The sequence below is a fragment of the Heloderma suspectum genome, chromosome 6 (assembly GCF_057233095.1).
Source record: "Heloderma suspectum isolate Gila_16-S chromosome 6, 16-S_ref, whole genome shotgun sequence".
In the NCBI taxonomy this organism is placed as follows: Eukaryota; Metazoa; Chordata; class Lepidosauria; order Squamata; family Helodermatidae; genus Heloderma; species Heloderma suspectum.
The window spans coordinates 87,190,494-87,214,849 of record NC_139463.1 but is presented as its reverse complement, the minus strand read 5'-3'; the positions used below and the strand labels follow the sequence as shown (position 1 = coordinate 87,214,849).

General features: G+C 45.9%; 1 protein-coding gene across 1 annotated transcript; it reads right to left on the bottom strand.

Moving 5' to 3' along the window:
- Positions 1–4,794: 4,794 nt before the first annotated feature.
- LOC146341726 (vomeronasal type-2 receptor 26-like) lies at positions 4,795–23,452 on the bottom strand. Its single transcript, XM_084807629.1, has 5 exons — positions 23,283–23,452; positions 22,468–22,759; positions 11,666–11,893; positions 9,651–9,777; positions 4,795–5,696 (listed from the first exon to the last, which is right to left on the bottom strand). The coding sequence occupies exons 1-5, from the start codon at positions 23,450–23,452 to the stop codon at positions 4,795–4,797; spliced, it is 1,719 nt and encodes a 572-aa protein (XP_084663755.1).
- Positions 23,453–24,356: the final 904 nt, after the last annotated feature.

Here is a 24,356-nt window from a genome sequence, read left to right as displayed (position 1 = left end):
GCCTCCAACCTCGGAGGCTAATGACTATCCTATGCAGGACGGCCACAGCACAGGATAGAGGGTCTAGCGTCTAGCTGCAGCTTCAGGGAAGAGGACAGAGGGGGACTGGAGACCAGATAGGAAACTGTCCAAAATAGCTGCTGCAGTCTCCTCCACATTAACATTTTTATGATGGCATAAGTATTTCCACATTAACATTTTTATGATGGCATAAGTATTTCCCTTCATTAGATGCAACAAATGTTGGTTGTTGCTGTTGTTGTTGTTTGAAAAATCCTAAATTTACAAACATAACATTTACACACATTGACCTGGTTTGCATGTAATGGCACTTCCTGGGTTGTTTAATCCATGAATTGTCATGGCCACATGATAGCAGGCAAGCGGGCTACTTCCCACATGCCATCGCTTCTGTTTTGCATTCAGTTTCATTACAAAACAGAACAAGAGGAGTGCCCCATTCCTGGCTTATTTAATGTGAAGTCGAAACCTGGAACCCTGGGCTGTTGAGGAAAAAACAACTCAATGTTTTAACCCAAGAGCAAAGTATTTGCAAAACATGTGGTTTGTTCGTTACACAACAACCCAGAGTTCTGGGTTTAGACGTTGCATCAAACAACTTAGGAATGCGGCTTTCCAGGACCGTTTATGAAAATGGATATAAAGCAAAACTGGCAAGCATGTAGGAAGCGCAGTGTGTGCTTTTCTCTGGTACAGTGCTGACTAAGTATGGGTAGTTTAACCCATAGTTAGTCATTACATGTGAACCAGGCCATTGTCTCAATCAATGTAAAACACATACAGATTTAGGATTCAGTCAGGGTACGTATACATGACTCCCTCCACAGCCTGAAAGCCAAAGGTACAACAAGTCTGTATCATCACCAAGGTCCTCAAACTAATGATTATATGGCAGCATGCCTTGGTATTAGCCAGAATTTGGGGGGGGAGGGACAGGACGCCTCCACCCCCGGCCAGAATTTCAGGGGGAGGGATGGAGCGCCTCCCCCCCACCGCGAATCAAATTTCGTAAAAGGTAAGTGGCTTTCGTACATCCCTATATGAAACACTTACCTGGTTTTGTCCAGGGACATCCGTGGTGGGGGGGAGGTGCTCCGTCCCTCCCCCCGAAATCCTCAATGAGGGGGGAGGCGATCCATTCCTTCCCCCCCCAGAATCCTGTCTGGCAAGCTCCGCTCTGCGGCCAGGCCGCGGAGCCGCCAGCAAGGCCAACCCGCAGCGGAGCCTCCAGCATCTGCCGGGCTGCTGTGGACACAAAGGCATCCTGAGTAGGGGACGCCATTTGTGTCCCTATGTTAGCCCGTGATAGGCTACGTAAATATTTACATAGCCTATGACAGCTAAAGCAGGGACACAAATGGCATTCCCTACGCCATTTGAGTTCCTGCTTTAGCTGTCATAGGCTACGTATATTTACATACGTAAATATTTACGTAGCCTATCACGGAGAAAATGGGAACACAAATGGCATAGGGGATGCCATTTGCATCCCCGCTTTAGCCGTGATAGGCTACGTAAATATTTACGTAGCTTATCACGGGCTACCATAGGGACACAAATGGCATGAAATAGAAATAGAAAGATAGTTGAGGCCTTGAAGCAACAGTGTAACATGGCTGAAATAACTTATAATCAGACAGTACTGCTCTCATACATCTGCATTAATCCATGTCTGGAAGAACAAAGAAACAAAGAAAAATAGAATAAAAGATAAGTCAAATATGAGAGAGAACATGGTGCTTTGAGGTTTAGCATGATAACGCATGAACTGTGAACCAAGACATCTGAGTCTACATCTCACCTGACCACCACAAGCTCACCAAGAAGCCTCTCTCTCTCTCTCTCTCTCTCTCTCAGAGAATTCCTTGGGGCACTGTCAGCCTCAGCCTACACCATGCCACTGCCTAAGGTAGGCAAACAAAGATTCCCCCTCCCTCCCTCCCACCCACACACACACAACAAAACTGCCCCCCCCCAAATCAGGCTGCTTCCCATGCACCTGGCCCTGTGGCTGGTGCCAATCACTCATGACTAGTATTGCCAGACCCCCGGGCCCTGCCCTTGACCTTATGGCAGGAGGGGAGGGAAAGAATCTCTGATCGGATGAGAGCTCTCTGCCCCCTCCCTCCCTTGCCTGCTGCCCCCTTCCTCCTTTTAGAAGCATGCCAGCTTCTCCAGCCCACCCTGTGAGTGCCACCAATGTCCCAGACAACTTTGCAGCTCCCCACATTTCTCTCTTTGGCGTGAAGAAGATCCGCCAAGATTGCCTCCACTGGAAGAGATCCTCTTGCTTTATACAAGTCAAGATCAGGATACGACCTCTCCTCTCTCTCTCTCTCCCACCCCCAGCCCAGAGATGAGGGAGAAAGCAAGCAAGCAAGCACAGGATAGGATTCCCAGTAGGGCTGTGCACGTATTCCCCACTTTGCTTCTGATGCCGACTCGGACCTTCTGAAGTAGCCCTGCTTCCCTTCAGACCGATTCAGACCACATCTGCTTTGACTCAGATCGGAATCCAAAGCAAGGTTTGGACATCCGAATCACTTATTTTTGACGTTTTCCCATTGACTTGCATGGGGAAACACAAATGGCCATAACCTTTTCAGTTTTCAAGATAAATACTTGAAATCTGGGGAACTCTCTTGGCTGAATTTATGGATAAACTTTTGCATGAGCTATTGGTTTTACCATCTGATTTTCTACTTGATATTGAGCATGCATATCGTGTTCCTGGTTCAATACATGGCACTAAATGGGACTTTTGGGACTGTTATTGTTCAATTTTCACGAGTCTCTACAAAATTATCTTATGCGTCTGGCAAGAGAATGAGGTGAGCTTCGGTGAGGACCAGCAAATGACAAGGTTATGCTCTTTCCTGAATATACTAAAGGAATTGCTGACAGAAGAAGGCAATTTACCAAGGCGAGAAGTTTGGCAAAGCAAATTAACCTGCAATTAGGGATGGCAGAGAATTCCGCCACAGATCTCGGGGAGGCTGAATGCCAGTGCATTCAGCCCCCTGAAATGTGTGGTGGAACGGTTGGCCACCCCCCGCTACCCCTGAGGATCCCCCCGGGACGAGACCTACCTGGGGCAGATCTTCCGGGCGGCGGCGGCTCCGGCAGCGGCGGCGGCAGTGGTTGGTCTTCCGACCAGCTGCCACCGCCGCCGCCATTTGCAGTGTTGGGGTTTTTTCACACACACGTGATAGGCTACGTATGTTTTTAGGTAGCCGAAAATGTCTGGGGGGGGGGGGAAAGGTGTACGCAAATGGCGGCAGCATTCCTTATTTTGGGCCGTCTTAGTCTATGTAAATAATTGTTTTTCCCACAACAACTCAAGGTTCCACCTTTCGACTTCACATTGAATAAGCCAGGAATGGGGCACTCCTCTTGTTTTGTTTTGTAATGAAACTGAATGCAAAACAGAAGCAATGGCATGTGGGAAGTAGCCCGCTTGCCTGCTATCACGTGGCCATGACAATTCATGGATTGAACAACCCAGGAAGTGCCATTACATGCAAACCAGGTCAATGTGTGTAAATGTTATGTTTGTAAATTTAGGATTTTTCAAACAACAACAACAGCAACAACCAACATTTGTTGCATCTAATGAAGGGAAATACTTATGCCATCATAAAAATGTTAATGTGGAAATACTTATGCCATCATAAAAATGTTAATTTTAAAGAGAAAGCACCCCCCCCCGCAACCCCTGCGGATCCCCATGGGACGAGACTTACCTGGGGCGGATCTTCCGGGCGGCGGCGGCTCCAGCGGCGGTGGCTGGTCTTCTGACTGGCTGCCGCCGCCACCATTTGAAGTTGTTGGGGGGGGGGTTACACAGACGTGATAGGCTACCTAAGTTTTACGTAGCCTAAAACGTCTGGGTAAAAAAAAAAAAAAGGCATACGCAAATGGCGGTGGCGTTCCTTATTTTGGGCCATCTTAGTCTATGTAAATAATTACATAGACTAAGACGGCGAAAATAAGGGGAACGCAAATAGCGTACACTACGAAATCCGGCTGCGGATGACTCTGGCCTGGCTGGGCCTGGCCAGCTGCTCCGCAAAGCTGCCGCAGAGCACAGCCAGCCACGGAGGATCCGAGGAGGAGAAAGGGAGCGCCTCCCCCCTGTCCAGGATTCCGGGGGGAGGGACGGAATGCCTCCCCACCACCACCATAAACATAATCCGCCAACAGGTAAGTGATTTTCGTACATCCCTACCTGCAATATCATGTTCAATACTGTATCTGGCTACATTTTGCATTCTTTTTGAAGGCCAGATGAAAAGGTTTTTAAAACCTGATGCTGCAGAGACATTCCTTAGTGGTATTAGAATTAAAACAAGGGAACCAACCAGCATAACCGATGATGTGGGATGGTGGGAGTTGCAGTCCAACAACATCTGGGAGGGGGGCACAAGTTGCCAAGCCAGGCTTTATGGAGATTAGGGTTAATACATAACATCCCCTTGGATTGGTTTTATTTTATTATTTATTTGTTGGCATATTAGACATATTATCTTTTTTGGTGGATCATGCAGAGAGAGTAAATATGCTGGTTAATCCAAGGGATGTTTACTTAGAAATATAAGCTGTTGCACTCACTAGGACTTTGGACTAGATTGACTCTGCATCTGTCAAAAGGATGCTTCCTGTTCAATCATAGAGTAGGACCATTGTCTTTTCTTGTAGATAACTTGGCCTAATTATTTACAAAATCAGAAAAAAAGGAAAGTGACTCTCATAATTTTTAATTTTAGAGTTCCTTTAGTTTGTTCTCCTCATTAGTTGCTCCCTGTTGTTCAGATCAGCCCTCCGCATGAGGATGTAGCATTTCGGGAGAAAGATGCAAACCAGTAAGCCAGCACTGGAGGTTAAAATAGAGAAAATTTCCACAGCCACCATGTATTTTCCTTTGGTGCTCAGGTAGGCTGGGACAAAGGAGAGCCAAACACTGCAAAAGACCAACATGCTGAAGGTGATGAACTTGGCTTCATTGAAACTGTCAGGTAACTTCCTGGCTAGGAAAGCTACTGTGAAGCTGGCAATAGACAGAAAGAACATGTAGCCCAGGACACAGTAGAACATGGTGATAGAACCTTCATCACATTCTGCCACAATTTCCCCAGTCACTGAATGCCTGTCCATATCTGGGAATGGAGGAAAAGTACTCAGCCAAATCACGCAAAGTCCTGTTTGAATCAAGGAGCAGGAAATGACTATCAAATTGGCCACCTTTTTCCCTACCCATTTCCTCATTCTGCATCCTGGTTTGGTAGCCATGAATGCCAGAACCACCGTGATGGTCTTTGCCAGAAGAGAAGAAAGCGCAAGTGTGAAGATGATGCCAAAAGCTGTTTGCTGGAGAAGGCAAGTCAATGCTTTTGGCTTTCCAATGAACAGCAAAGAGCAGAGGAAGCAAAGAAGGAGAGAGATGAGGAGGACGTAGGTGAGGCTCCAGTTATTGGCTTTGACTATGGGAGTGTCGTGGTGCTTCACAAAGGTTCCAAGTACCAAAGCTGTGATCAGAGCAAGACCAGGAGCAGAGAAAGCTAAAGTGATCCCCAAAGGTTCTTCATAGGAGAGGAAGCTTATAACCTTGGGAATGCATTGGATCTGCTCTAAGTTTGAATAATGGTCTTCTGAACATTCAGTGCAGAAATCCATATCTGGAAAGAAAAGAGAGATTGACAGGTCATGAAATCTACGCTAGCAGAGGCCTCGAAGCAACAATGTAGCATAGTTCAAACTTCATTTCCTTATTATTCAGCATTGCCCACATACATAGGCCTTAGTTCATATGTGCAAAGAAAAAATAAAATAAAGGATGCTTCAGATATGAAAGAGAAGGCAGTGCTTTGTGCTATAGCATGAACTGTAAGCCAAGACGTCTGTGTTTAAGATCTCACCTGAGCAGTACAAAATCACCCAGAAGTCCTCTCTCTCTCTCTCTCTCTCTCTCTCTCTCTCACACACACACACACACACACACTTGCCCAACCAGTGAGAATTTCCATGGGCCCAGCCAACCTCAGCCCAAGCCATGCGACTCCATGAGGTAGGCAAGCAAAGACTGCCCCCAGCCAGGCTGCCCCCATCAATCTATCACCTGCATGCATGCCTCTTTTGCTTCTGCCAGTCCCATACCCTCTTCATGCCCTAAAACACCATAATAGCAAACCTTCCTGTCCCTCATCAGATCTCCTAAGAAGCAGGTATAACTCCCACATGCTTCCAGAGGTTACACCTCAGTTCTTTCTTATTCTCATTCTCTGTGTCCCCAAAAATATTGTATTGTTTCCCACTGACATCTTGTCACCTCCCTCTCTTTGGAGGGGATAAATAAGGATAAATCACCTTTCCAACTTGCTCCTAGCCTCCCAGGGGCATTTTCCTTTAATTTCCATAACAGAAAGGTGTGCTTGGAAGCTTGCCATATTAAGGAAGATTTGTAGACATTCTGGACTGATTAACCTTTCCCTGTCCAATCCCCTACATATCTATCCTCTCTCTCTCTCTCTCTCTCTCTCTCTCTCTCCAACTATAACTCTATTCAATTATCAAAAAACCTGCTGGGTTAAAAGACCAGAGGCTCTCTCATTTTGGACCAAAGCCCCAAAGGCCAGGAAGCTGAGGCAGATGCCGTAAGTGACATGCCTTGTGATCAGTAATGAAGTTGTGCAATGTCACATATTGTGCTTGCTTACAATTTTCCCTCCAAGCACCCACACTTTTCCCTCTTTTTGTGTTATTGGTGCTGCAAAATGTTATTATGAATGGATACTTTTTCTTTTGCTGTTTTCCCCCCTCATTGTTTGTTTCTGATATTAGTTGAAATACTAAAGAAGACACAAACTGGGAGGTGAGGGAAGATGCACGCAGATACAGACTGAAGGGCGGGGGTGGGGACACGCAGAAACACACACACTGTGGGCAGGGAGCAGACATACATACATCCTGGGGACTGGGGAGAGAGACAGACACATGCACACACTGGGGACTGGGGAGACACAGATAGAGACACACTAGGAGGTGAGGAGACACAGACCAGAGCATGCACACACACTGGAGAATGAGGAGAAAGACAGGCACACAGATGCACACTGGGGGGGGGACATACACACATCGGGGGCTGGGGAGAGATCCAAACATATACAGAAGGGTGGGGAGAGACACAGACCCACAAACCCGTACACTGGGGTGTGGGTGGACATACGCACATCCACACTCTTACTGTAGGGTGGGGAGATACAGAACACACAAACCTACTGTTGGGACAACCCACGATATCTCAGCGTTGGGGGATTCCAGGCTGTCTGGGTGTGGGGAGGGGGCAATCTGGGTTGTTGTTGTAGGGGTGTGTGATCTGTGTGATCTGTTGGGGGGAGGGGAAAGTCAGGGCTCTCCTAGGGTGGTGGGTAATTCTGGTTGTTGCAAGGGGGGGCAATCCAGGTTGTCATTTTGGAGGACAGAATTAGAATTCCTATTCTACAAATAGAAATTTGATTGAAACAGTTTTTCACCAACTAAAGTACAAGAGGAATATCTTTTTATGTGAGAACGCTTTCACTTCTTCAGAAATCTTGACTAAAAAGGTGGTCACCAGCCCTCCCATTCTGGACCATTTCTGCATTTATCGCATGCTCCCACACGGTGACCACATGACTGCTGAGAAGGGTAGCATGTTATTTTCAAGGTTCCATCGAACACAATGAATCTGCGCCATCTCGTGGCTGTTTGAATAGTGTAACAATCCAACAATAAAAGACGGTTTATTCATTCTGACTTTTTTTGGAGCACAATAACCAGGAAATTGTTCTGGATGTGCCCTGGAGGTTAACGACATCATGAAAAGGCCCCACAAACTTGTGTGAGTGAGCAATCTCAATAGAATAAAAGCTCCATGTGAAGGAGCCCTGAAAGTAGGGGTGGACGAAAGTCACTTACCTTTTCTCGCAGCTTGTTCGCGGTGGGGGGAGCGCTTCGCTGCTCCCCCCGCGAAGTTCAGGCCGGGGGGAAGGCTTCCCGCCTCGCCCGGCCGAAATTCAGGCTGGGGGGGGAGGCTTCCCGCCTCGCCCGGCCGAAATTCAGGCCGGGGAGGAGGCTTCCCGCCTCTCCCGGCCACGAATACGAAAGTAAAAAAAAAAAAACACGTCCCCTGATAGGCTACGTGACGATTCACGTAGCCTATCATGGCTAGATCTGCAAAGTCAGCCGTGATAGGCTACGTGAATTGTCACGTAGCCTATCACGGGTGACTTCAAAAAAAAAAAAGCGCGTACGCGAATGGCGGCCCCCATAGGGAGCCTCCATTCGCGTTCCTTATTTGGTGGCTGTAGTCTACGTAAATGTTTACGTAGACTACAGCGAAAATAAGGGCAATGCAAATAGCGTTGCCCTTATTTTCGCCGTAGTCTATGTAAACATTTACGTAGACTACAGCCACCAAATAAGGAACGCGAATGGCGGCTCCCTATGGGGGCCGCCATTATCCGTACACACTTTTTTTTTTTTTTTAAAGTCACCCGTGATAGGCTACGTGACAATTCACGTAGCCTATCACGGCTAACTTTGCAAATCTAGCCGTGATAGGCTACGTGAATCGTCACGTAGCCTATCAGGGGACTTTTTTTTTTTTTCTTTGATTGCAATGGCGGGGGCGGCAGCCGGTCGAAAGACCGGCTGCCGCTCCCGCCCCGCTCGAACACCGGACAAACCGCCAGCCGGACCCGCCGCCGGGAGGGACATTCAGGGAAGGTAAGTCCCGTCCTGGGGGGGGGCGGAGGATTTCTCCCTGAAACTTGTTCGGGGGGCCGAACACGTTGGCGCTCGGCCCCCTGAAGTTTCGGGGAGAAATTCTCCGCCATCCCTACCTGAAAGTCACTTCTGACAAATGGAGCGGCTTTTTTCACTTTTTGTCTTTAAACTGCTCTTTCTCCCTCAAACATTCACCAATATTCCTGATATTGTCAGGATATGTACAGTGAACCTTCTTTCGGGCATCTGAAAGTTTCAGAGAGATTGGGGAAATTATTCCAATTTTATAAAAGTTAGAACAACCCAAGCCCCGATCACCATTTAAAATGGTGGAAGGCTTAAACACACACACACACACACACAATGTCATGGGACTTAAGACTATAATAAAATGTGCATAAACACCAGAATCCTTCTCTGTGGCATCTACCTTTCTGTATGCAGTAATTTCTTTCCATTGAGGTATGGGGAGATATTTAATTACATGACTAACATAGAGTCAGCCATAGAGCTCTCATGACCCAAAACACACATCGTTTTTGTGAGATGACATGCCCATGCATTCTTTGTTGGTAGCTACGTACATATATCTTTCTTCTTTCATTTGCTTATGAAGCACATTATTAACTAAATCAAACCACAAATCCAGTGTTTTGAGTGTTGAAAGACATAACCAAGCATAGCTAGGCCCGTATGTGAAAAGGAGATTTACGTTCTTCTATAACAAGGGCTCTGGTATATTCAAGGACACCTAAGACCTTCTGACTCCCTCCAGATCAGGGGCCATGCTAATTTTGATTAAATTAGTTTTGCTTGATAGTATGAGATGTAGTGCACTTGACAGCTGTGAAGACTATGCCTCCTACCCTTTTGATAAGAAACCTTCCCTCGTGGACATGGAACACAATCATAACAGCAAAATGGCTCCCCTTCCTTCTTTTTCCTGCTGTAACCAGGATGGCAGTTGTCATTACACAGAGAACGGGGCAGCACCTAATCAGAAATATCAGCGGAGAAGGGTTAGGACTGAGAATGATATGGTTGAGGATTCATCTGATGGCTGAGGACTCATTTGCAGGTGTAAATAAACGTGGTGTTTGAAATGGGGTGGATTTCCTATGAGTTTGTTTGTTAACAATACTTACATGTAGGGCCGGGTAGATCACTTACCCCGTTCCGGCTGGGGGGGGCGGCGATCTGTCCCTCCTCCCCGGAATCCATCCATGCCAGCTCCGCTCTGCGGTGATCCTGCAGATCCAGCTGCCAGCTCCACAGCACTGGCAATACAGCCGGCCGCCATTGCCGTGCCATATTGCTGTGCTAAACCTGGACGCAAATGGCGTCCACATTGCCATTTGCGTCCCTGTTTTCATGCGATAGGCTATGCAAATTATATTTATGTAGATATTTGTGTAGCCTATCTAGGGATGTACAAATCCCACTCACCAATCTGTTCTGGGGCATCGGCGGTAGGGGGGAGGCGCTCCGTCCCTCCCCCCGGAATCCTCCCCGGTCGGCTCCAGTCTGTGGCGACTCCGTTGAGCAGCTGGCCAGGGCTGGCTGCAGCCGGAATTCCGGCCATGGCTGGGCTGCTGCGGCCACAAATGGTGGCTGCTATGCCGGCCGCCATTCGCATGGCTGTCAAGCCGTGATAGGCTACTTAAGTATTTATGTAGCCTATCATGGCAAAAGGCAGCCACGCAAATGGTGGCTGCTACACCATTTGCGTGGCTTCCTTTTTCCATGATAGGCTACATAAATACTTATGTAGCCTATCACGGCAAAGAGCAGGGGCGCAAATGGTGTAGCATCCGCCATTTGCGCCCCTGCTCTTTGCTGTGATAGGCTACATAAGTATTTACTTAGCCTATCACAGCAAAAGGAATCCATGCAAATGGCGGCCACAGCAACCTGGCAGCGGCTGGGAGACCAGCCGGAGCCATCGCCTCCACATCCACTGCCAGGTAAGCTCTGTCCCAGGGGGATTCCATGGGGTGGCGGGGGGGAGGCCGTTCCACCATAGATTCCAGGGGGCTGGATTCTAAGGAATCCAGCCTCACTGGAGTCCGTGGCGGAATTCTCTGACATCCCTAAGCCTATCGCGTGAAAAAACAGCGGCTGGCTCCACAGGGTCACCGCATGGAGGAGCCAGCCTAGACGGATTCCGGAGGGGCGCGGAGGTGAGTGCTCCATTCCACCATGGACCCCAATGGGGCCGGATTCTTGGAATCCAGCCTCATTGGGTTCCATGGCAGAGTTCCCCAACAGAATTCCCCAACTTACATGCCACTTAATATAACAAAGTGTCTAAGCGATTCACGTACTAAAGTATTAAAATTACTGTTAGAAATATACTGTTATTAAACAATTACATCTAGTATGACAAAAATATAATAAAAAGAATAAAATGGACCAGCATGACAATTATTAATTACAAGCCAGGGGAAGCTTGAGTTAACAGGTACATTTTCAGGAGGCTCTTAAACACGTCCTGTTTTCAGCCTCCTGAACTACATGGGGGAAGTTGTTCCAGGGGGTGGGCATCACTACTGAGAAGGCTCTCTTTTGAGATTTCAGATCAGTCCATTGAGACATTTTCTCAGTATATGATATAGAACGTAATCCCCGCTGATTTCTGGTTATACTGATGGAATGAGATTGTTCCAACTCAGCCTTAACACAGGGCCACACAGCTATGGCCCTTTAATATTTAGATATTGTTGTTATTGTTGTCTATCACCTTGATACGTTGTATATGACAGATGGCATTAAGTTCATTTTCAACAAACTCACAAAAAATAGGTTGTGTTAAATCAGACTCATATGAATTAGCCATCTACAATTTTTCATCTAAAAAAACTTTAGGTTCTTTCTGTCTCACCTGGTTAAACATCCTAGGCCACACAATGCTTTTATCTTCAATTGTTAACTGATTTCCACAAGGAGCCTGTGGACTAAACCTTCCAACTTGAACTCTCAGAAAAGACTGATTTGGGAAAATTACCCAGTTGGTAACATCAAATTCTGTGACTACTTCTCCATTTTCATCAAACTGTATTGTCTCTCCTGCACTGTTGTTGAATGAGATGCCCCTTAGAAAAGGATGGAGCTAAATTCAAGGAGGAAAAGATATAATGGGACAGCAAAGTATTTTCACAATCACACTGACAAGTAACTATCCTAGATTTGTTGAGAATATTTTACATTTGTCTGGGTCTAGCCCCTTAAAGGCTTTCCCTGAGAGTTCTGTGGCTGGAGGGATGCAAAGTCTGTCTACCAGGAAGAGTTGTCTGTCTTGCTAACCGAGTGGAAACAGAAATTTGTGACAGAACAATTTGGTTAATTAGGTGTTGAGTCATCACACCCCCATCCTGTCTTAATGTGACCCTCGAGAAAACTAAGTTACTGATCAGGGGTTTCTGGAAAAGGAGATGGAGACAATGATCAAATTGATAGTATTTAACCCTAATTTAACAAGCAAGCATGGCCTTGGTGTACAAAATGAAGCAGGACAAAGGCTAATAGAGTTTTGCCAAGAGAACACGCTGATCATAGCAAACACTCTTTTCCAACAGCACAAAATGGTGACTCTACACATCACCACATGGTCAATATTATGACCATGAAGCTGAAGCTCAAATATTTTGGCCACCTAATGCAAAGAGAAAACTCTCTGGAAAAGACCCTGATGCTGGGAAAGACTGAAGGCAAAAGGAGAAGGGGACGGCAGAGGATGAGATGGCTAGATAGCATCACTGATGCAATGAATATGGAATTGAGCACACTCCGGGAGAGAGCAGAGGACAGGAAGGCCTGGCGTGCTATTGTCCATGGGGTCACAAAGAGTCGGACACGACTGAACAACAACAACAAACCCTAATTTAACCCAAATCGAAACCCTAACAACTCATGTATCATGGCCCCATTCAGGCATACTTGTTACCATGTTTACTCAACACATGAGGAGATAGTGTGCTCCAGCCCCACCCTGCTCTGTTGCCACATCCATCGCCCTGTACATGTGGATGGTGGCAGTTGGAAGAGAAGAGCTTCCTGTATCCACGGAGGCCCCATTAGGAACCCTGTTTAAGAACCCATAGATACAGGAGTTGCTCCTCTTCAGATCATCACCCTCCATGTATACAGAGTGACAGATGTGACAGCAGAGGGGGGGGCTGGAGCGTTCCCTCTCCTTGTGTGTTGATTGAACATGGTAACATGAATACCTGAATAGGGCTCATGCCTTCAAGCAATGCTCCATTGAGAAGCTGGGAAGCAATTTGTGGTAACTACACCCTTATCTGGACAGCAAAACTCTAGCTACTGATGCTCTGATAACCTCTGATAACCTCTAACTCCATGATCTGATACCTCTCATCTGGATTACTGCAATGCGTTATAGGAGGGCTGCCTTTGAAAATGGTCCAGAAACTTCAGCTAGTCCAAAATAGGGCAGCAAGACTGTTAGCAGGGACTGGCCAATGAGATCACATTACACCAGTACTTTTCCAGCTGCACTGGCTGCCAGTCCATTTCCAGGCCCAATTCAAAGTGCTGGTATTAACAGTCAAAGCCCTTAATGGCTTGGGGCCAGGTTATCTGAAGGATTCCCTCCTTCCATATGCGCCTGCCTGGACCCTAAGATCATCCTCAGTGGTCCTTCTCTGTGAGCCCCTGTCAAAGGAAGTGAGGTGGGTGGCTACCAGGAAGAGGGCCTTTACTGCTGTGGCGCCCCGGCTGTGGAATGAGCTCCCTAGAGGGGTTTGGCTGGCACCTATGCCGTACTCCTTAATAAAAGGCACCAGGTGAAGAGCCTTCTATTCGCCCAGTATTTTAGCATTTAAGCCTCCTAGTCTTTTATCTTTGGTGTTTTAAATCTGTATTTTAAATCATTGCATTGCTGCTTTGTTTTATTCTGTTTGTACTGTTCTATGGTGGTTTTAAGCATTCACATTTTATATGGTTTTATGCTGTGTTTTTGTGGTTTTAATTTTTGTGAACCACCCAGAGAGATTTGGCTATTGCGTAGTATAGAAATGAAAGAAATAAAATAAATGAAATTAATTAATTAACGTAGAGTGGACATGAAAAGGTTTTACATGGATTTTGATGGCACTGGTATCAGCTTACATTTCCCACAGCCACCACCCAATCCAAACAAAGAAGAGATGAACTTTTGAGTGAAAATACCTGCCATGCCAGCAGATTCAAGGGCTCCAGCTTTCTTCCGGCCACCCATGACCTGTGTTTGGATCTGGATTCACACATCGAGTGTAGAGCATGCGCCACAGCATGGGCAGCACTGTGAACACTGTAGCTGTGACCAGCCATACTCATCTCAAAGAAAGTTCCAGGGAGGCTCTCCAGTTCCTCCTCCCCACTGCAGCCTTGATTTATCACCTCACCCTCATTTGATTTTTTCAATGAACACTTGAAAACCTTCTCCCAGAAATCATGGATGAATCCGTCTTGTTTTGCCCAGGAAGGTTTTACGCTCTGAAGAAATTGCTTGAATCCTAACGGTTCCTTTGAGTGGACTGCAAAGGATAGCATGCCATGGAGGGACTGTATATCATGGCCCCTTAAATTGGTGCCTGATGTGAAATCCCAGGCTGTTTTCATAATCCATACCTTACTTATTGGGGAATCCAGGACTGCCCTCTGAAGAAATGAGCTAATTTTAATTATTAATGTATGTGCAGCATCAGCAAAAAATACATTGGCTTTTGTTTCCATGAAGGCTGAATTGTATTCCAATTCACCCTGCAATGACCCTGCCTTTTCAGCGTGTTTTTGGAATGGTGGCAATTTTTCTATGAAGGCAACACAGATGCCCCCCTGTGACAGCATTGGCAGTAATTTTTGCAAACGCCCTTCTCCATGAATATTATCCACAGTAAAGAGCCCAATCCATGTCCATTTGAAATGCACAAGCAACTGGACAATCCCAGTGTACTGCTGAGCTTCATTTGGGACCATCTGGTACAAAGGACGGGAGACTGATTTGTCACCCCAAGCCGGGAGAAATGCTGCACAGGTGAGCTGAAATATAAAGATTTTATGAAAAGATTTTATGAATATGAATATTTTATGAATTGCACACATTTTTGTGTGCAATAAATGACACATCTAATCATTTCTACCAAATACCTGATGGGATGGGGTAAAAATTCCCTGCATGGATAAATGAGGTCTAGTTATCATAATGTATCTCTTGTATCATTTTATGCTTCAGTTGAAGTCTCAGTTGATGGAACCCTCTCAATGCTGCCCCTCCTACAGAAAAATGACTCATCTAAAGCTTTATCCCTGACATTCTAGTTGTATTTTCAGGGATTTAAACTGTATTATACAAAATATGTATAGAGTCATCCTTTCATAGTATCAATTACCTATAACAGGCCATCGAGTCTAACCCCCTGCTCACTGCAGGAATCCAGTTTAAAGTACCCCTGACAGACAGCTGTCCAGTCTCTGCTTGAATACCTCCAGTATTCAATACCTGACCACCTCCCTAGGCATGTGGACACATTGTCTGACTGCTCTGATATTTAACCAAAATCCTCCTTCACCTACCTTAAGCCTGTTTGTTTGTTTGTTTGTTTGTTTGTTTAAAACATTGGTATATCATTAAGTTCTCAGGGTGCCTTACAAAGAAAATCAATTTCAACAGTATAAAACAATAAAGAATTTATACAGCTAAAAGCACATTAAACCATTCAACAGGCTATGTTATTTCATGTCCTACAGTCCTGGATGGTAGAGACCAGGTTGTGGCCCTCTCCTTCAGGTCCTTGAAAAGTGCTATGATATCTCCTCTTGGTCTACTATTCTAAAGGCTAAACATACCTTGATCGTCTCTGTTGCCCAACTCGTTACAATTTATCTGACTCCTTAAAGTGTGGTGTCCAGAACTGAACTTAGTATTCGAGGCGAGGTCTGACCAGCACAGTGTTGGATGCAATGATTACTTCCCATGATTTTGAAACTATACTTCTATTGATGCCTCCTGAAAATGCATTCGCCTTCTTTACAGCCACATCGCACTGCTGACTCATATTCAGCTGGTGATAGACTACAAGCCCAAGATTCTTGTCATATGTACCAGCCAGGCATTCCCCATCTTACACATGTGCATTTGATTTCCCCCCCTAAATGAAGAACTTTGCCCTTGCCCCTGTGAAATTTCATTCTGTTCCTTTCTGCCCAGTTTTCTAACCTATCAAGATCATTTTGAATTTTGTTGCTGTCTTTAATAGCTACCACACCAATCTTGGGTCATCTGCAAATTTGAGAAGCATTTCCCCAAATCTTCCTCCAAGTCAAGGGGGTGGAATTGTGATTTTCCTACTAGCTCAATGGCTTCTTTTTCCCAGGCTGTGGTTATAGCAGAACTGCACACACAAACAGCCATTGAAGCAAATTTACATCTCAGTAGTGGATTATCTCTTTTTATTTATTTATTTAGCAGGATAAAGATTAAAAAAAAACCAGCTGGATGTGCCCTGGAGGCTGATGGCATTATGTAAATGACCCACAACCTTCCATGAGTGACCAATCACGAGCGCACAATAAACGCCTTGTGTAAAGACAGCCTATGGTTCTCCAGCCAGCTGTGGAATCACAGAGATGCTGCATTTTGTACTAACTGAAGTTCCCAAGAAGTCTTCAAAGGCAGCCCCAAATACAATGCATTGCAGCTAGGGATGTACGAAAGTGACTTACCTTTCCATGGATTATGTTGATGGGGGGGGAGGCGTTCCGTCTCTCCCCCCGGAATCCTGGCCGGGGGGGGAGGCACTCCGTTCCTCCCGTCCAGAATCCTGGCTGGCCGGCTCCACTCCTCAGCAATTCTGCGGAACCGCCGGCCGGCTCCGCCAGCAGCCGGACATCCAGCCACTGGCTAGCAGGGATGCAAATCGCGGCAGACATAGCCGCCGCCGTTTGTGTCCCTGCAGTCAGCCGTGATAGGCTACGTAAATCTTTACGTAGCCTATCACGGCTGATTTTTTTTAAAAAAACGCGTGTCTAAGCTATTTGCATTCCCCTTGTTTTCACCGTCTTAGTCTACGTAAATGTTTACGTAGACTAAGACGTGCCAAAATAAGGAACACAAATGGCGGCGGCCATGGCTGCCACCATTTGCATATGCGTGGTTTTGGGGGGGGTTAAGTCAGCCGTGATAGGCAACATAAAGATTTACGTAGCCTATCACGGGGTTTTTTAAAATCTAGCACACTTAAGTCTTTACGTAGCCTATAACTTTTTTTGTTTTGTTTTGTTTTTTAACCTGGAAATGGAGGTGGTGGCAGCCAGTCAGAAGACCAGCCACCGCCGCCGCCAGAAAGATCCTCCCAAGGTAAGTCTCGTCCTGGGGGGTGGCAGGGGGGTGGCGGGCTGTTCTGCCACTGATTTCGGGGGGCCGAATGCGCTGGCATTCAGCCTCCCTGAGATCCGTGGTGGAACTTTCGTACATCCCTAATTGCAGCACTCCAATCTACAGGGTAATAGTGCATGGATAAAACAATGGGCAGGCAATCACTGTCTCGGAGATGTTGTAGCTTGCTCACTAGCCTAAGCTGGTGAACATCATTGTATGCCAGAAAACAGAAGTGTGCATTCCTATAAAAAAGAAATGAAACATGAAATCAATGCTTTCTCATTTGTTCTATATTTGTTTAATGTAAAGAGAATGAAAAGAAGACAAAAAGGAGACAAGAATGTGAAGAATAAATACGTTCATTATCATTTTCACATTTTTTTCACCTTTACTTTAGTGAACTCTGACTGAAATTTAATGTGCATGATGGCCTGGAGGAAATGCCAGTTTTTCCTGCCATCAAGAGCATGATGGTGGGGGTAGAGATGTGAAGGTCAAGAAAATGAGAAAATCCAGGGAAAAAAATGGGTTTTTCAATTTTCCCCTCCTAAGGACCTTGTTTTGTACACACACACACACGAATGTTTTGGAAGAAATGAGCAACTCTGGATTATGAAATATTTTGTTTTAAGACATGTTTTGTTTTAAAATACATTTAAGAAGACGAACTATGTAATAAGAAGACCTTTATAGAAAAATGAGAGATCTAAACTTTCTGGAAATTGTGGACCGATGGGGGGAAATTCATCATCATCATCATCATCTACCTTTTAGGATTCATTAAATATATTCCATTGTTTATTAATATTATTGATCTAATGTGTCTTTTACTGATATACATTTAGGGACATTTAGGGAATTAAGATTGCCGGGAGACTTATCAACAACCTCCGATACACAGACGATACCACTGTAATGGCAGAAAGCAAAGAGGATCTAAAGAGCCTCTTGTTGAGGATGAAAGAGGAGAGAGCAAAAGCTGGTTTGAAACTCAACATTAAAAAAATGAAGATCATGGCATCTGGCCCAATCACTTCCTGGCATATAGAAGGGGAAAAAATGGAAGCAGTGACAGATTTTACTTTCTTGGGCTCCAAGATCACCACAGACGGTGACTGTAGCCATGAAATTAAAAGACGCTTGCTCCTTGGGAGGAAAGCTATGGCAAACCTAGACAGCATAGTCAGAAGCAGAGACATCACCTTGCCGACAAAGGTCCGTCTAATCAAAGCTATGGTTTTCCCAATAGTAATGTATGGCTGTGAGAGCTGGACTATAAGGAAGGCTGAGCGCCGAAGAATTGATGCTTTCGAACTGTGGTGCTGGAGAAGACTCTTACGAGTCCCCTGGACTGCGAGGAGTTCAAATCAGTCAATCCTAAAGGAAATCAACCCTGAGTGCTCAATGGAAGGACAGATACTGAAGCTGAAGATCAAATATTTTGGCTACCTAAAGCAAAGAGAAAACTCTCTGGAAAAGACCCTGATGCTGGGTAAGACTGAAGGCAAAAGCAGAAGGGGACGGCAGAGGATAAGATGGCTAGATAGCATCACCGATGCAATGAATATGGACTTGAGCACGCTCCGGGAGAGAATGCAGGACAGGAAGGCCTGGCATGCTATGGTCCATGGGGTCACGAAGAGTCGGACACGACTGAACGACTGAATGACAACAACAACAAAAGGGATACTCAAAGTCATGCTCAGTTTCCCAACATGTGACTAGGGTCATATCATTACATCTAAGGAAAATATTGTTCTTGTCAGTTTGGGGTGTGGGCCATAGAGTGCTCTGTTTCTGGGCCTGTTCTGGTTATCGGGGGTAGGCGACATGTTGCCTGCAGGCACCAGTGTGCCCCCCGATACCTTCCATGGTGCCCACCATGGTGCCCTCGTCCTCCTGATTTTTATTTTACAGTATTGTTTTTAAAGGACTTACAAGCAGCTGGGACTGCTTCAAAGCGAAGCGAGGGCCTCCAGCCCCTGCCTTTACAACTGTCGCATGCATGGCTTTGGCCTGCATGTGGGGCTCAGAGACAGGCATAGGAAATTAAGATGGCTGGATGGCTGCAGGTTGATACTTCCCTCTGCAACACACCCAGCCATCAAGACCAAGAAGGGGGGAGAAGATGATGGGATGCCTGTTGCTGCTGTTTGGCAAGATCCAGCATATGCGGGGGTTAGAAAGCAGTGAGGAGGTAGGGAGACCAGTGGGGGCCTAGGAAGGGCAGCAGGAGGCCCTCCAGAGGGTTAGGGGAGCCAGCTTCAAGTGTCCTGGGGGTGATAGGCAGTGCAGTTTCCTGATGTCTGAATGGAGGTCAGATGCATATGTGTGCGTCACACAAGGGGAGAAATAAAGATTTTAGGGGTGCTCCCCAAAGGGGGGCTTTTGGAGGGATCCTAAGGAGAGTGAGTGTGATCTAACTGGGGTTGCAATGAACAGAAGGGCAGGCCCTGTGTGTATTCATGGACGTGTGCATTATGAGGACATGGCATCCTTGCTATTGTGTGTGTGCGCGTGCACATGCGTGAATAGATGGATTGGTGTGTGTATGTGTGTGTAAGAGAGAGAGAGAGAGAGAGAGAGAGAGAGAGAGTAGGGCCATGCACTGCTTCAGCCCAAAGCCCAAGCTGTGCACCACTTCGGCCCACCTCCAAGTAGGGATGTCAGAGAATTTCTCCACGAATCTCCGGGAGGCCGAATGCCAATGCATTCAGCCCCCCAAAATTGGTGGACAAACAGTCCGCCACCCCCCTGCCACCCCCCAGGATGGGACCTCGTGCGAATGTCCCTCGCGGCGGTGGGTCCCAGCGGCGGTGCGGGGGTGGTGCGGTGGTGGTGCGGCGGCGGTGCGGCAGCGGCAGCCGGTCTTCTGACCAGCTGCCGCCACTGCCATTTCCAAGTTAAAAAAAAAATAACCAATGTGATAGGCTACGTAAAGATTTACGTAGCCTATCACAGCTAGATTTTCAAAAAAACACCGTGATAGGCTAACTTTGAAAAAAAGAAAAGAAAAGCGCTTACACAAATAGCGTTGCCCTTATTTTCGCCGTAGTCTGCGTAAATATTTACATAGACTACCCGTGCCAAAATATGGAACACAAATGGCGGCGCCCATGGGCGCCGCCATTTGCATACACGCTTTTCTTTTTTTTTTCAAAGTCAGCCATGATAGGCTATGTAAAGATTTACGTAGCCTATCACGGTGTTTTCACGGGGGGACATTCGCACGAGGTAAGTTTGGCTCACAGTTCAGTTGGCCTTTACTACATGTGTTTTTGCCTACTTCACACTGTTATTGGGGTAGGGTGCATCTAGTAGGCAAATCAAGTTCAATCTCTCATAGGTCACATTTCAGTTGGTGGTTAGGATGGGCAAAAGCAGAATGAGATTAGGGATGGTGTGCATGCAGAGGCACCTTATAGTGACAGGTGATGCCTGAGGCCCCCTGAACAGGTTGTGCTGCTCAGCGGGGGGATAAGGGTTGCCTGGGAGACCAACCCTACTCACTCACCCAGGTGTTGTGTGGCACCGGGAGGGGGTGACAGGGGGAGGTCTACCTCCCCCAGAAGGGGCAGTCTGGAGGGATGGCGAGATCGACGCCACCCCTCAGGCTGGGTGTGTTTTCGCCCAAGAAGTGCCAGCTAGTCGCTGGCACAGTAAGGTGCCCATCCTAGGTACCCCTTTGCAGATATTTTCAATAAATGTGGCCCAATTTTCAACCCAAACTTTGTTGTCTGCATCTTCTTTAACCCATCTCCACTCACAATTTCCAGATATTTTATGTAGGAATTGGTGAGAATTTAATTTCAGTCCAGTTTTGATAGGAATTTAGGAACCAAATCGGAACCAAAATTGGTGAACATATCTGGTGGGGGGAGAACCTTGTGTTTTGCTTTTTTTTAATGAATGTGTGAAAAACTGAAACTGACATATTCGCCCACTCCGAATTCATGTCCCTAGGTGCTGGTAGGTGCTGGGCGTGTGGAATGGCAAATATTAAGCCCACCTTCTGAATCATGCCTATCTGGGGTGTGATGGGGGAACTGCCAGAACTGAATGTCTGCTTAACTCTGTCTGCCTGCCTGGTTATAACTTCTCTGAAAACATAGTTCTATTCTTCCAGAAACCCGAAGCGTTTCAGACAGATTATTAGTAATGTCCTTCATTGGGACCATAAAAACAGAAAATATATTAGTTTAGTATATCATCCATAACTACTAACATCAAATAATACACATGGCAAAAATGGTATATGTATACTTACAATTCTTTAAAAGGCCTTCAGAGACCTCTGTCAGTGCTGTCTCTTACATTTGAAGATGATGCAAGGTGTTACAATTTACACCATACAACAGAAGTTATCAATCTGCTACACAGGCATTAGTCATAACTCATGATTAAATGTCAGGGACAAACTGGTTGTACTGGTACTCCAAGGGGAAGTGTCTCTAGCTGTAAGGTCTGAATTACGTGTTGTTGTTCAGTCGTTCAGTCATGTCCGACTCTTCGTGACCCCATGGACCATAGCACGCCAGGCCTTCCTGTCCTCTGCTCTCTCCTGGAGTGTGCTCAAGTTCATATTCATTGCATCAGTGATGCTATCTAGCCACCTCATCCTCTGCCGTCCCCTTCTCCTTTTGCCTTCAGTCTTTCCCAGCATCAGGGTCTTTTCCAGTGACTTTTCTCTTCGAATTTGGTGGCCAAAATATTTGATCTTCAGCTTCAGTATCTGTCCTTCCAATGAGCACTCAGGGTTGATTTCCTTTAGGATTGACTGATTTGACCTCCTTGCAGTCCAGGGGACTCGTAAGAGTCTTCTCCAGCACCACAGTTCGAAAGCATCAATTCTTCGGCGCTCAGCCTTCCAGAGGAAAACTAATCCACCCCCTCCTTGAGGTCATGTGGAACTAAGGTTTTAAGTCTCAAAAACCACTTCATTGCCTTTCTGCACAAGATCTTCACATTCTCTGGGTTTATCATTGTTAGAATTGTAAGTATACATGGGCAATTTTTGCAATGTGTTTTATTTTGCAAGGTGTAAACACCAGATGAAACTTACATGTATGGAACTCACAATGGATAAATGCCAGCACCTTCCTGCTTGCTTTTCATTGCCTGGGGTTCCCTCTCAGCTTTGGAACAAAATACCAATCAAAGAACCACCTTGCAGAAACACTGACTGCCCATTCTCTCTGCCTATGCCTCTTAACTGATGTGAGGAAGGAGCCAAAATTCAACTGTGAAAGCCTGCTCTTTCTCCTATTATGGGGGAAGGAGCCAATTCATGTCTACAAACCTACCTGTGGAATCTTGTAAGGCTGTGAAATTGTGGCAATCTCAAGAGAGATGAGAGGGTACATTCCTCCAATGATGGCTATCAAATTGTTCTGCAGATCACACTTGTAGTTGGGGTGGAATCTATGCACTGTAGAAAGCAGACCAAGGGTGGCCATATAAGTAATCTGTGGATTGTAGTAGCTCTCAGAGATGCGAAACCCCAACGTGACATTAGGTAGGAGTGAGGGATTTCCATTGATCTCCTTGATAGCAAATACTAAGGCTAGGATATGCTGGTAATTCTTTGGCATCACACTGCAATAGAAGATACATACTGTGTACTGAAACAATAACAATAGCTGAAGCATCTTAGAGAAATAGAGTTTCTTATGGACTTGATTTTTTTTGATGGGACATTGGTTGCTCTTCTGCGTTATGTGTAGCATCAGGATTCTACATAGCATGAAATTACTACAGCTCTGGGTTGTTCCTGGAGTGCTACAATAACATTGTGCCAGGCATAATGCCACAAAAAAGGTCAAAAACTGATCTAGTTTCCACTTGCTCCATAGAGAAACCATGTGAAAGAACAGGGAAAAAAGGACTTTTTGCCCCTATGTCTTTAATTTTCATTTCATGTTAGAATTAAGTGATGGAAAAAATAAATTAATTTTTACCAATTAACAAACAAAATCAGTGAAAACCCAGAAGTGGCCTAGATACATTTTTTTGTACTGAACGGAAACCATTTTTTAAGCTTTCAGTTGGATAATAATCTGCTCCAAGTTATTATGAGCTAAGCAAAAAGATGCTATGGGTGTGGAGGAGAAGTCCTTACATGAGTTCCTTCATGAACAGTGGAGATGACTTTGCACTGAAATTTGTAGAGGGGTAGAGGGAAGAGAATGTAGAAGCAATCTCTCCGATGACAAGGTCTTCCGGTTGATAAAACTCATGCCAACTCGCGATGTGGTCAATGACTCTGCATTTACTGGAAGGAGTCTTCATGCTGGGATGAACAGAATCTCTCTTGCTCACAACATGTGGCAGCAGCACAAGCAGCCACACCAAGAAAACCACCATTTGGAGAAGAAACGTTCCCATCTAGACCCACATTCCACTGTTTTCCTCCAGAGCAGTTAATGTCTCAGCACTGGGCTGTTTTCAACCTGCTTTGAATGGGTGCCGACCCTACTGAAAATATGGTCAACTTATATCAGATATGACTTCACCAATTCCCCCATCCTTTATTTCAAAATGTTTAGGAGGGCTTGGTACTGCTTCATGCACTGCTGTATCCCCACAGAGATTTAGACCCTTTCCTATACTAGTGCAACAAACAAGACCCAGAAATGGAGCAATCCTTTGCCAGAGAGATGACCCCAATAGTTGCCGATTTCTCAAGCTACTCGTATTAGTTTTTCCCTGAGAGAAATCCCGGGAAAGTTGTGCAGTGCAGACATCCCTGAAAATGATCAACAAACAACCTCATGGACAGAGCCTCTGGCCCTTCTGCACTGCTCTGAGCATCATGGATGTCTTTTACAGGATTTCCCAGTATTATTGTTAATTTTTCTTGAGGCCTCTAGATCTCCCTTGGGGCTTAGTGAGGAGCACAGTTAATCAGAGACATGCCAATAATTACAGGGGAGGAAACTCCCTTCCCCTGTGCTGCCATTACTGTGGCACGGAAAGGAGCCAAACAACAGCTGCAGCAGCAGCCGGCAGGTGACCCAGTGCATTTGGCCACCCTTAGCCCAAGCAAGGGGAATGTCAGCTGCCTTTCTGCTCAGGCTGTTTTGGTATGAGAGACACGGAAATAATCCTCATTTCATTTAGCATCTGCACCCACTTGACCACAGCCCCACCACTTGCAGAACTGTGTGTGCTACTTTGAAACAGTCTGCAGCCT

Coding starts and splice junctions, on each gene's coding strand:
- LOC146341726 (XM_084807629.1), bottom strand. CDS start 23,452: ATGAAGACTCCTTCCAGTAAATGCAGAGTCATTGACCACATCGCGAGT. Junction 22,760..23,282: donor CTGTTCATGAAGGAACTCAT/GTAAGGACTTCT, acceptor CTTCTATTGCAG/TGTGATGCCAAAGAATTACC. Junction 9,778..11,665: donor GGCCTAGGATGTTTAACCAG/GTGAGACAGAAA, acceptor ATTTCTGATTAG/GTGCTGCCCCGTTCTCTGTG.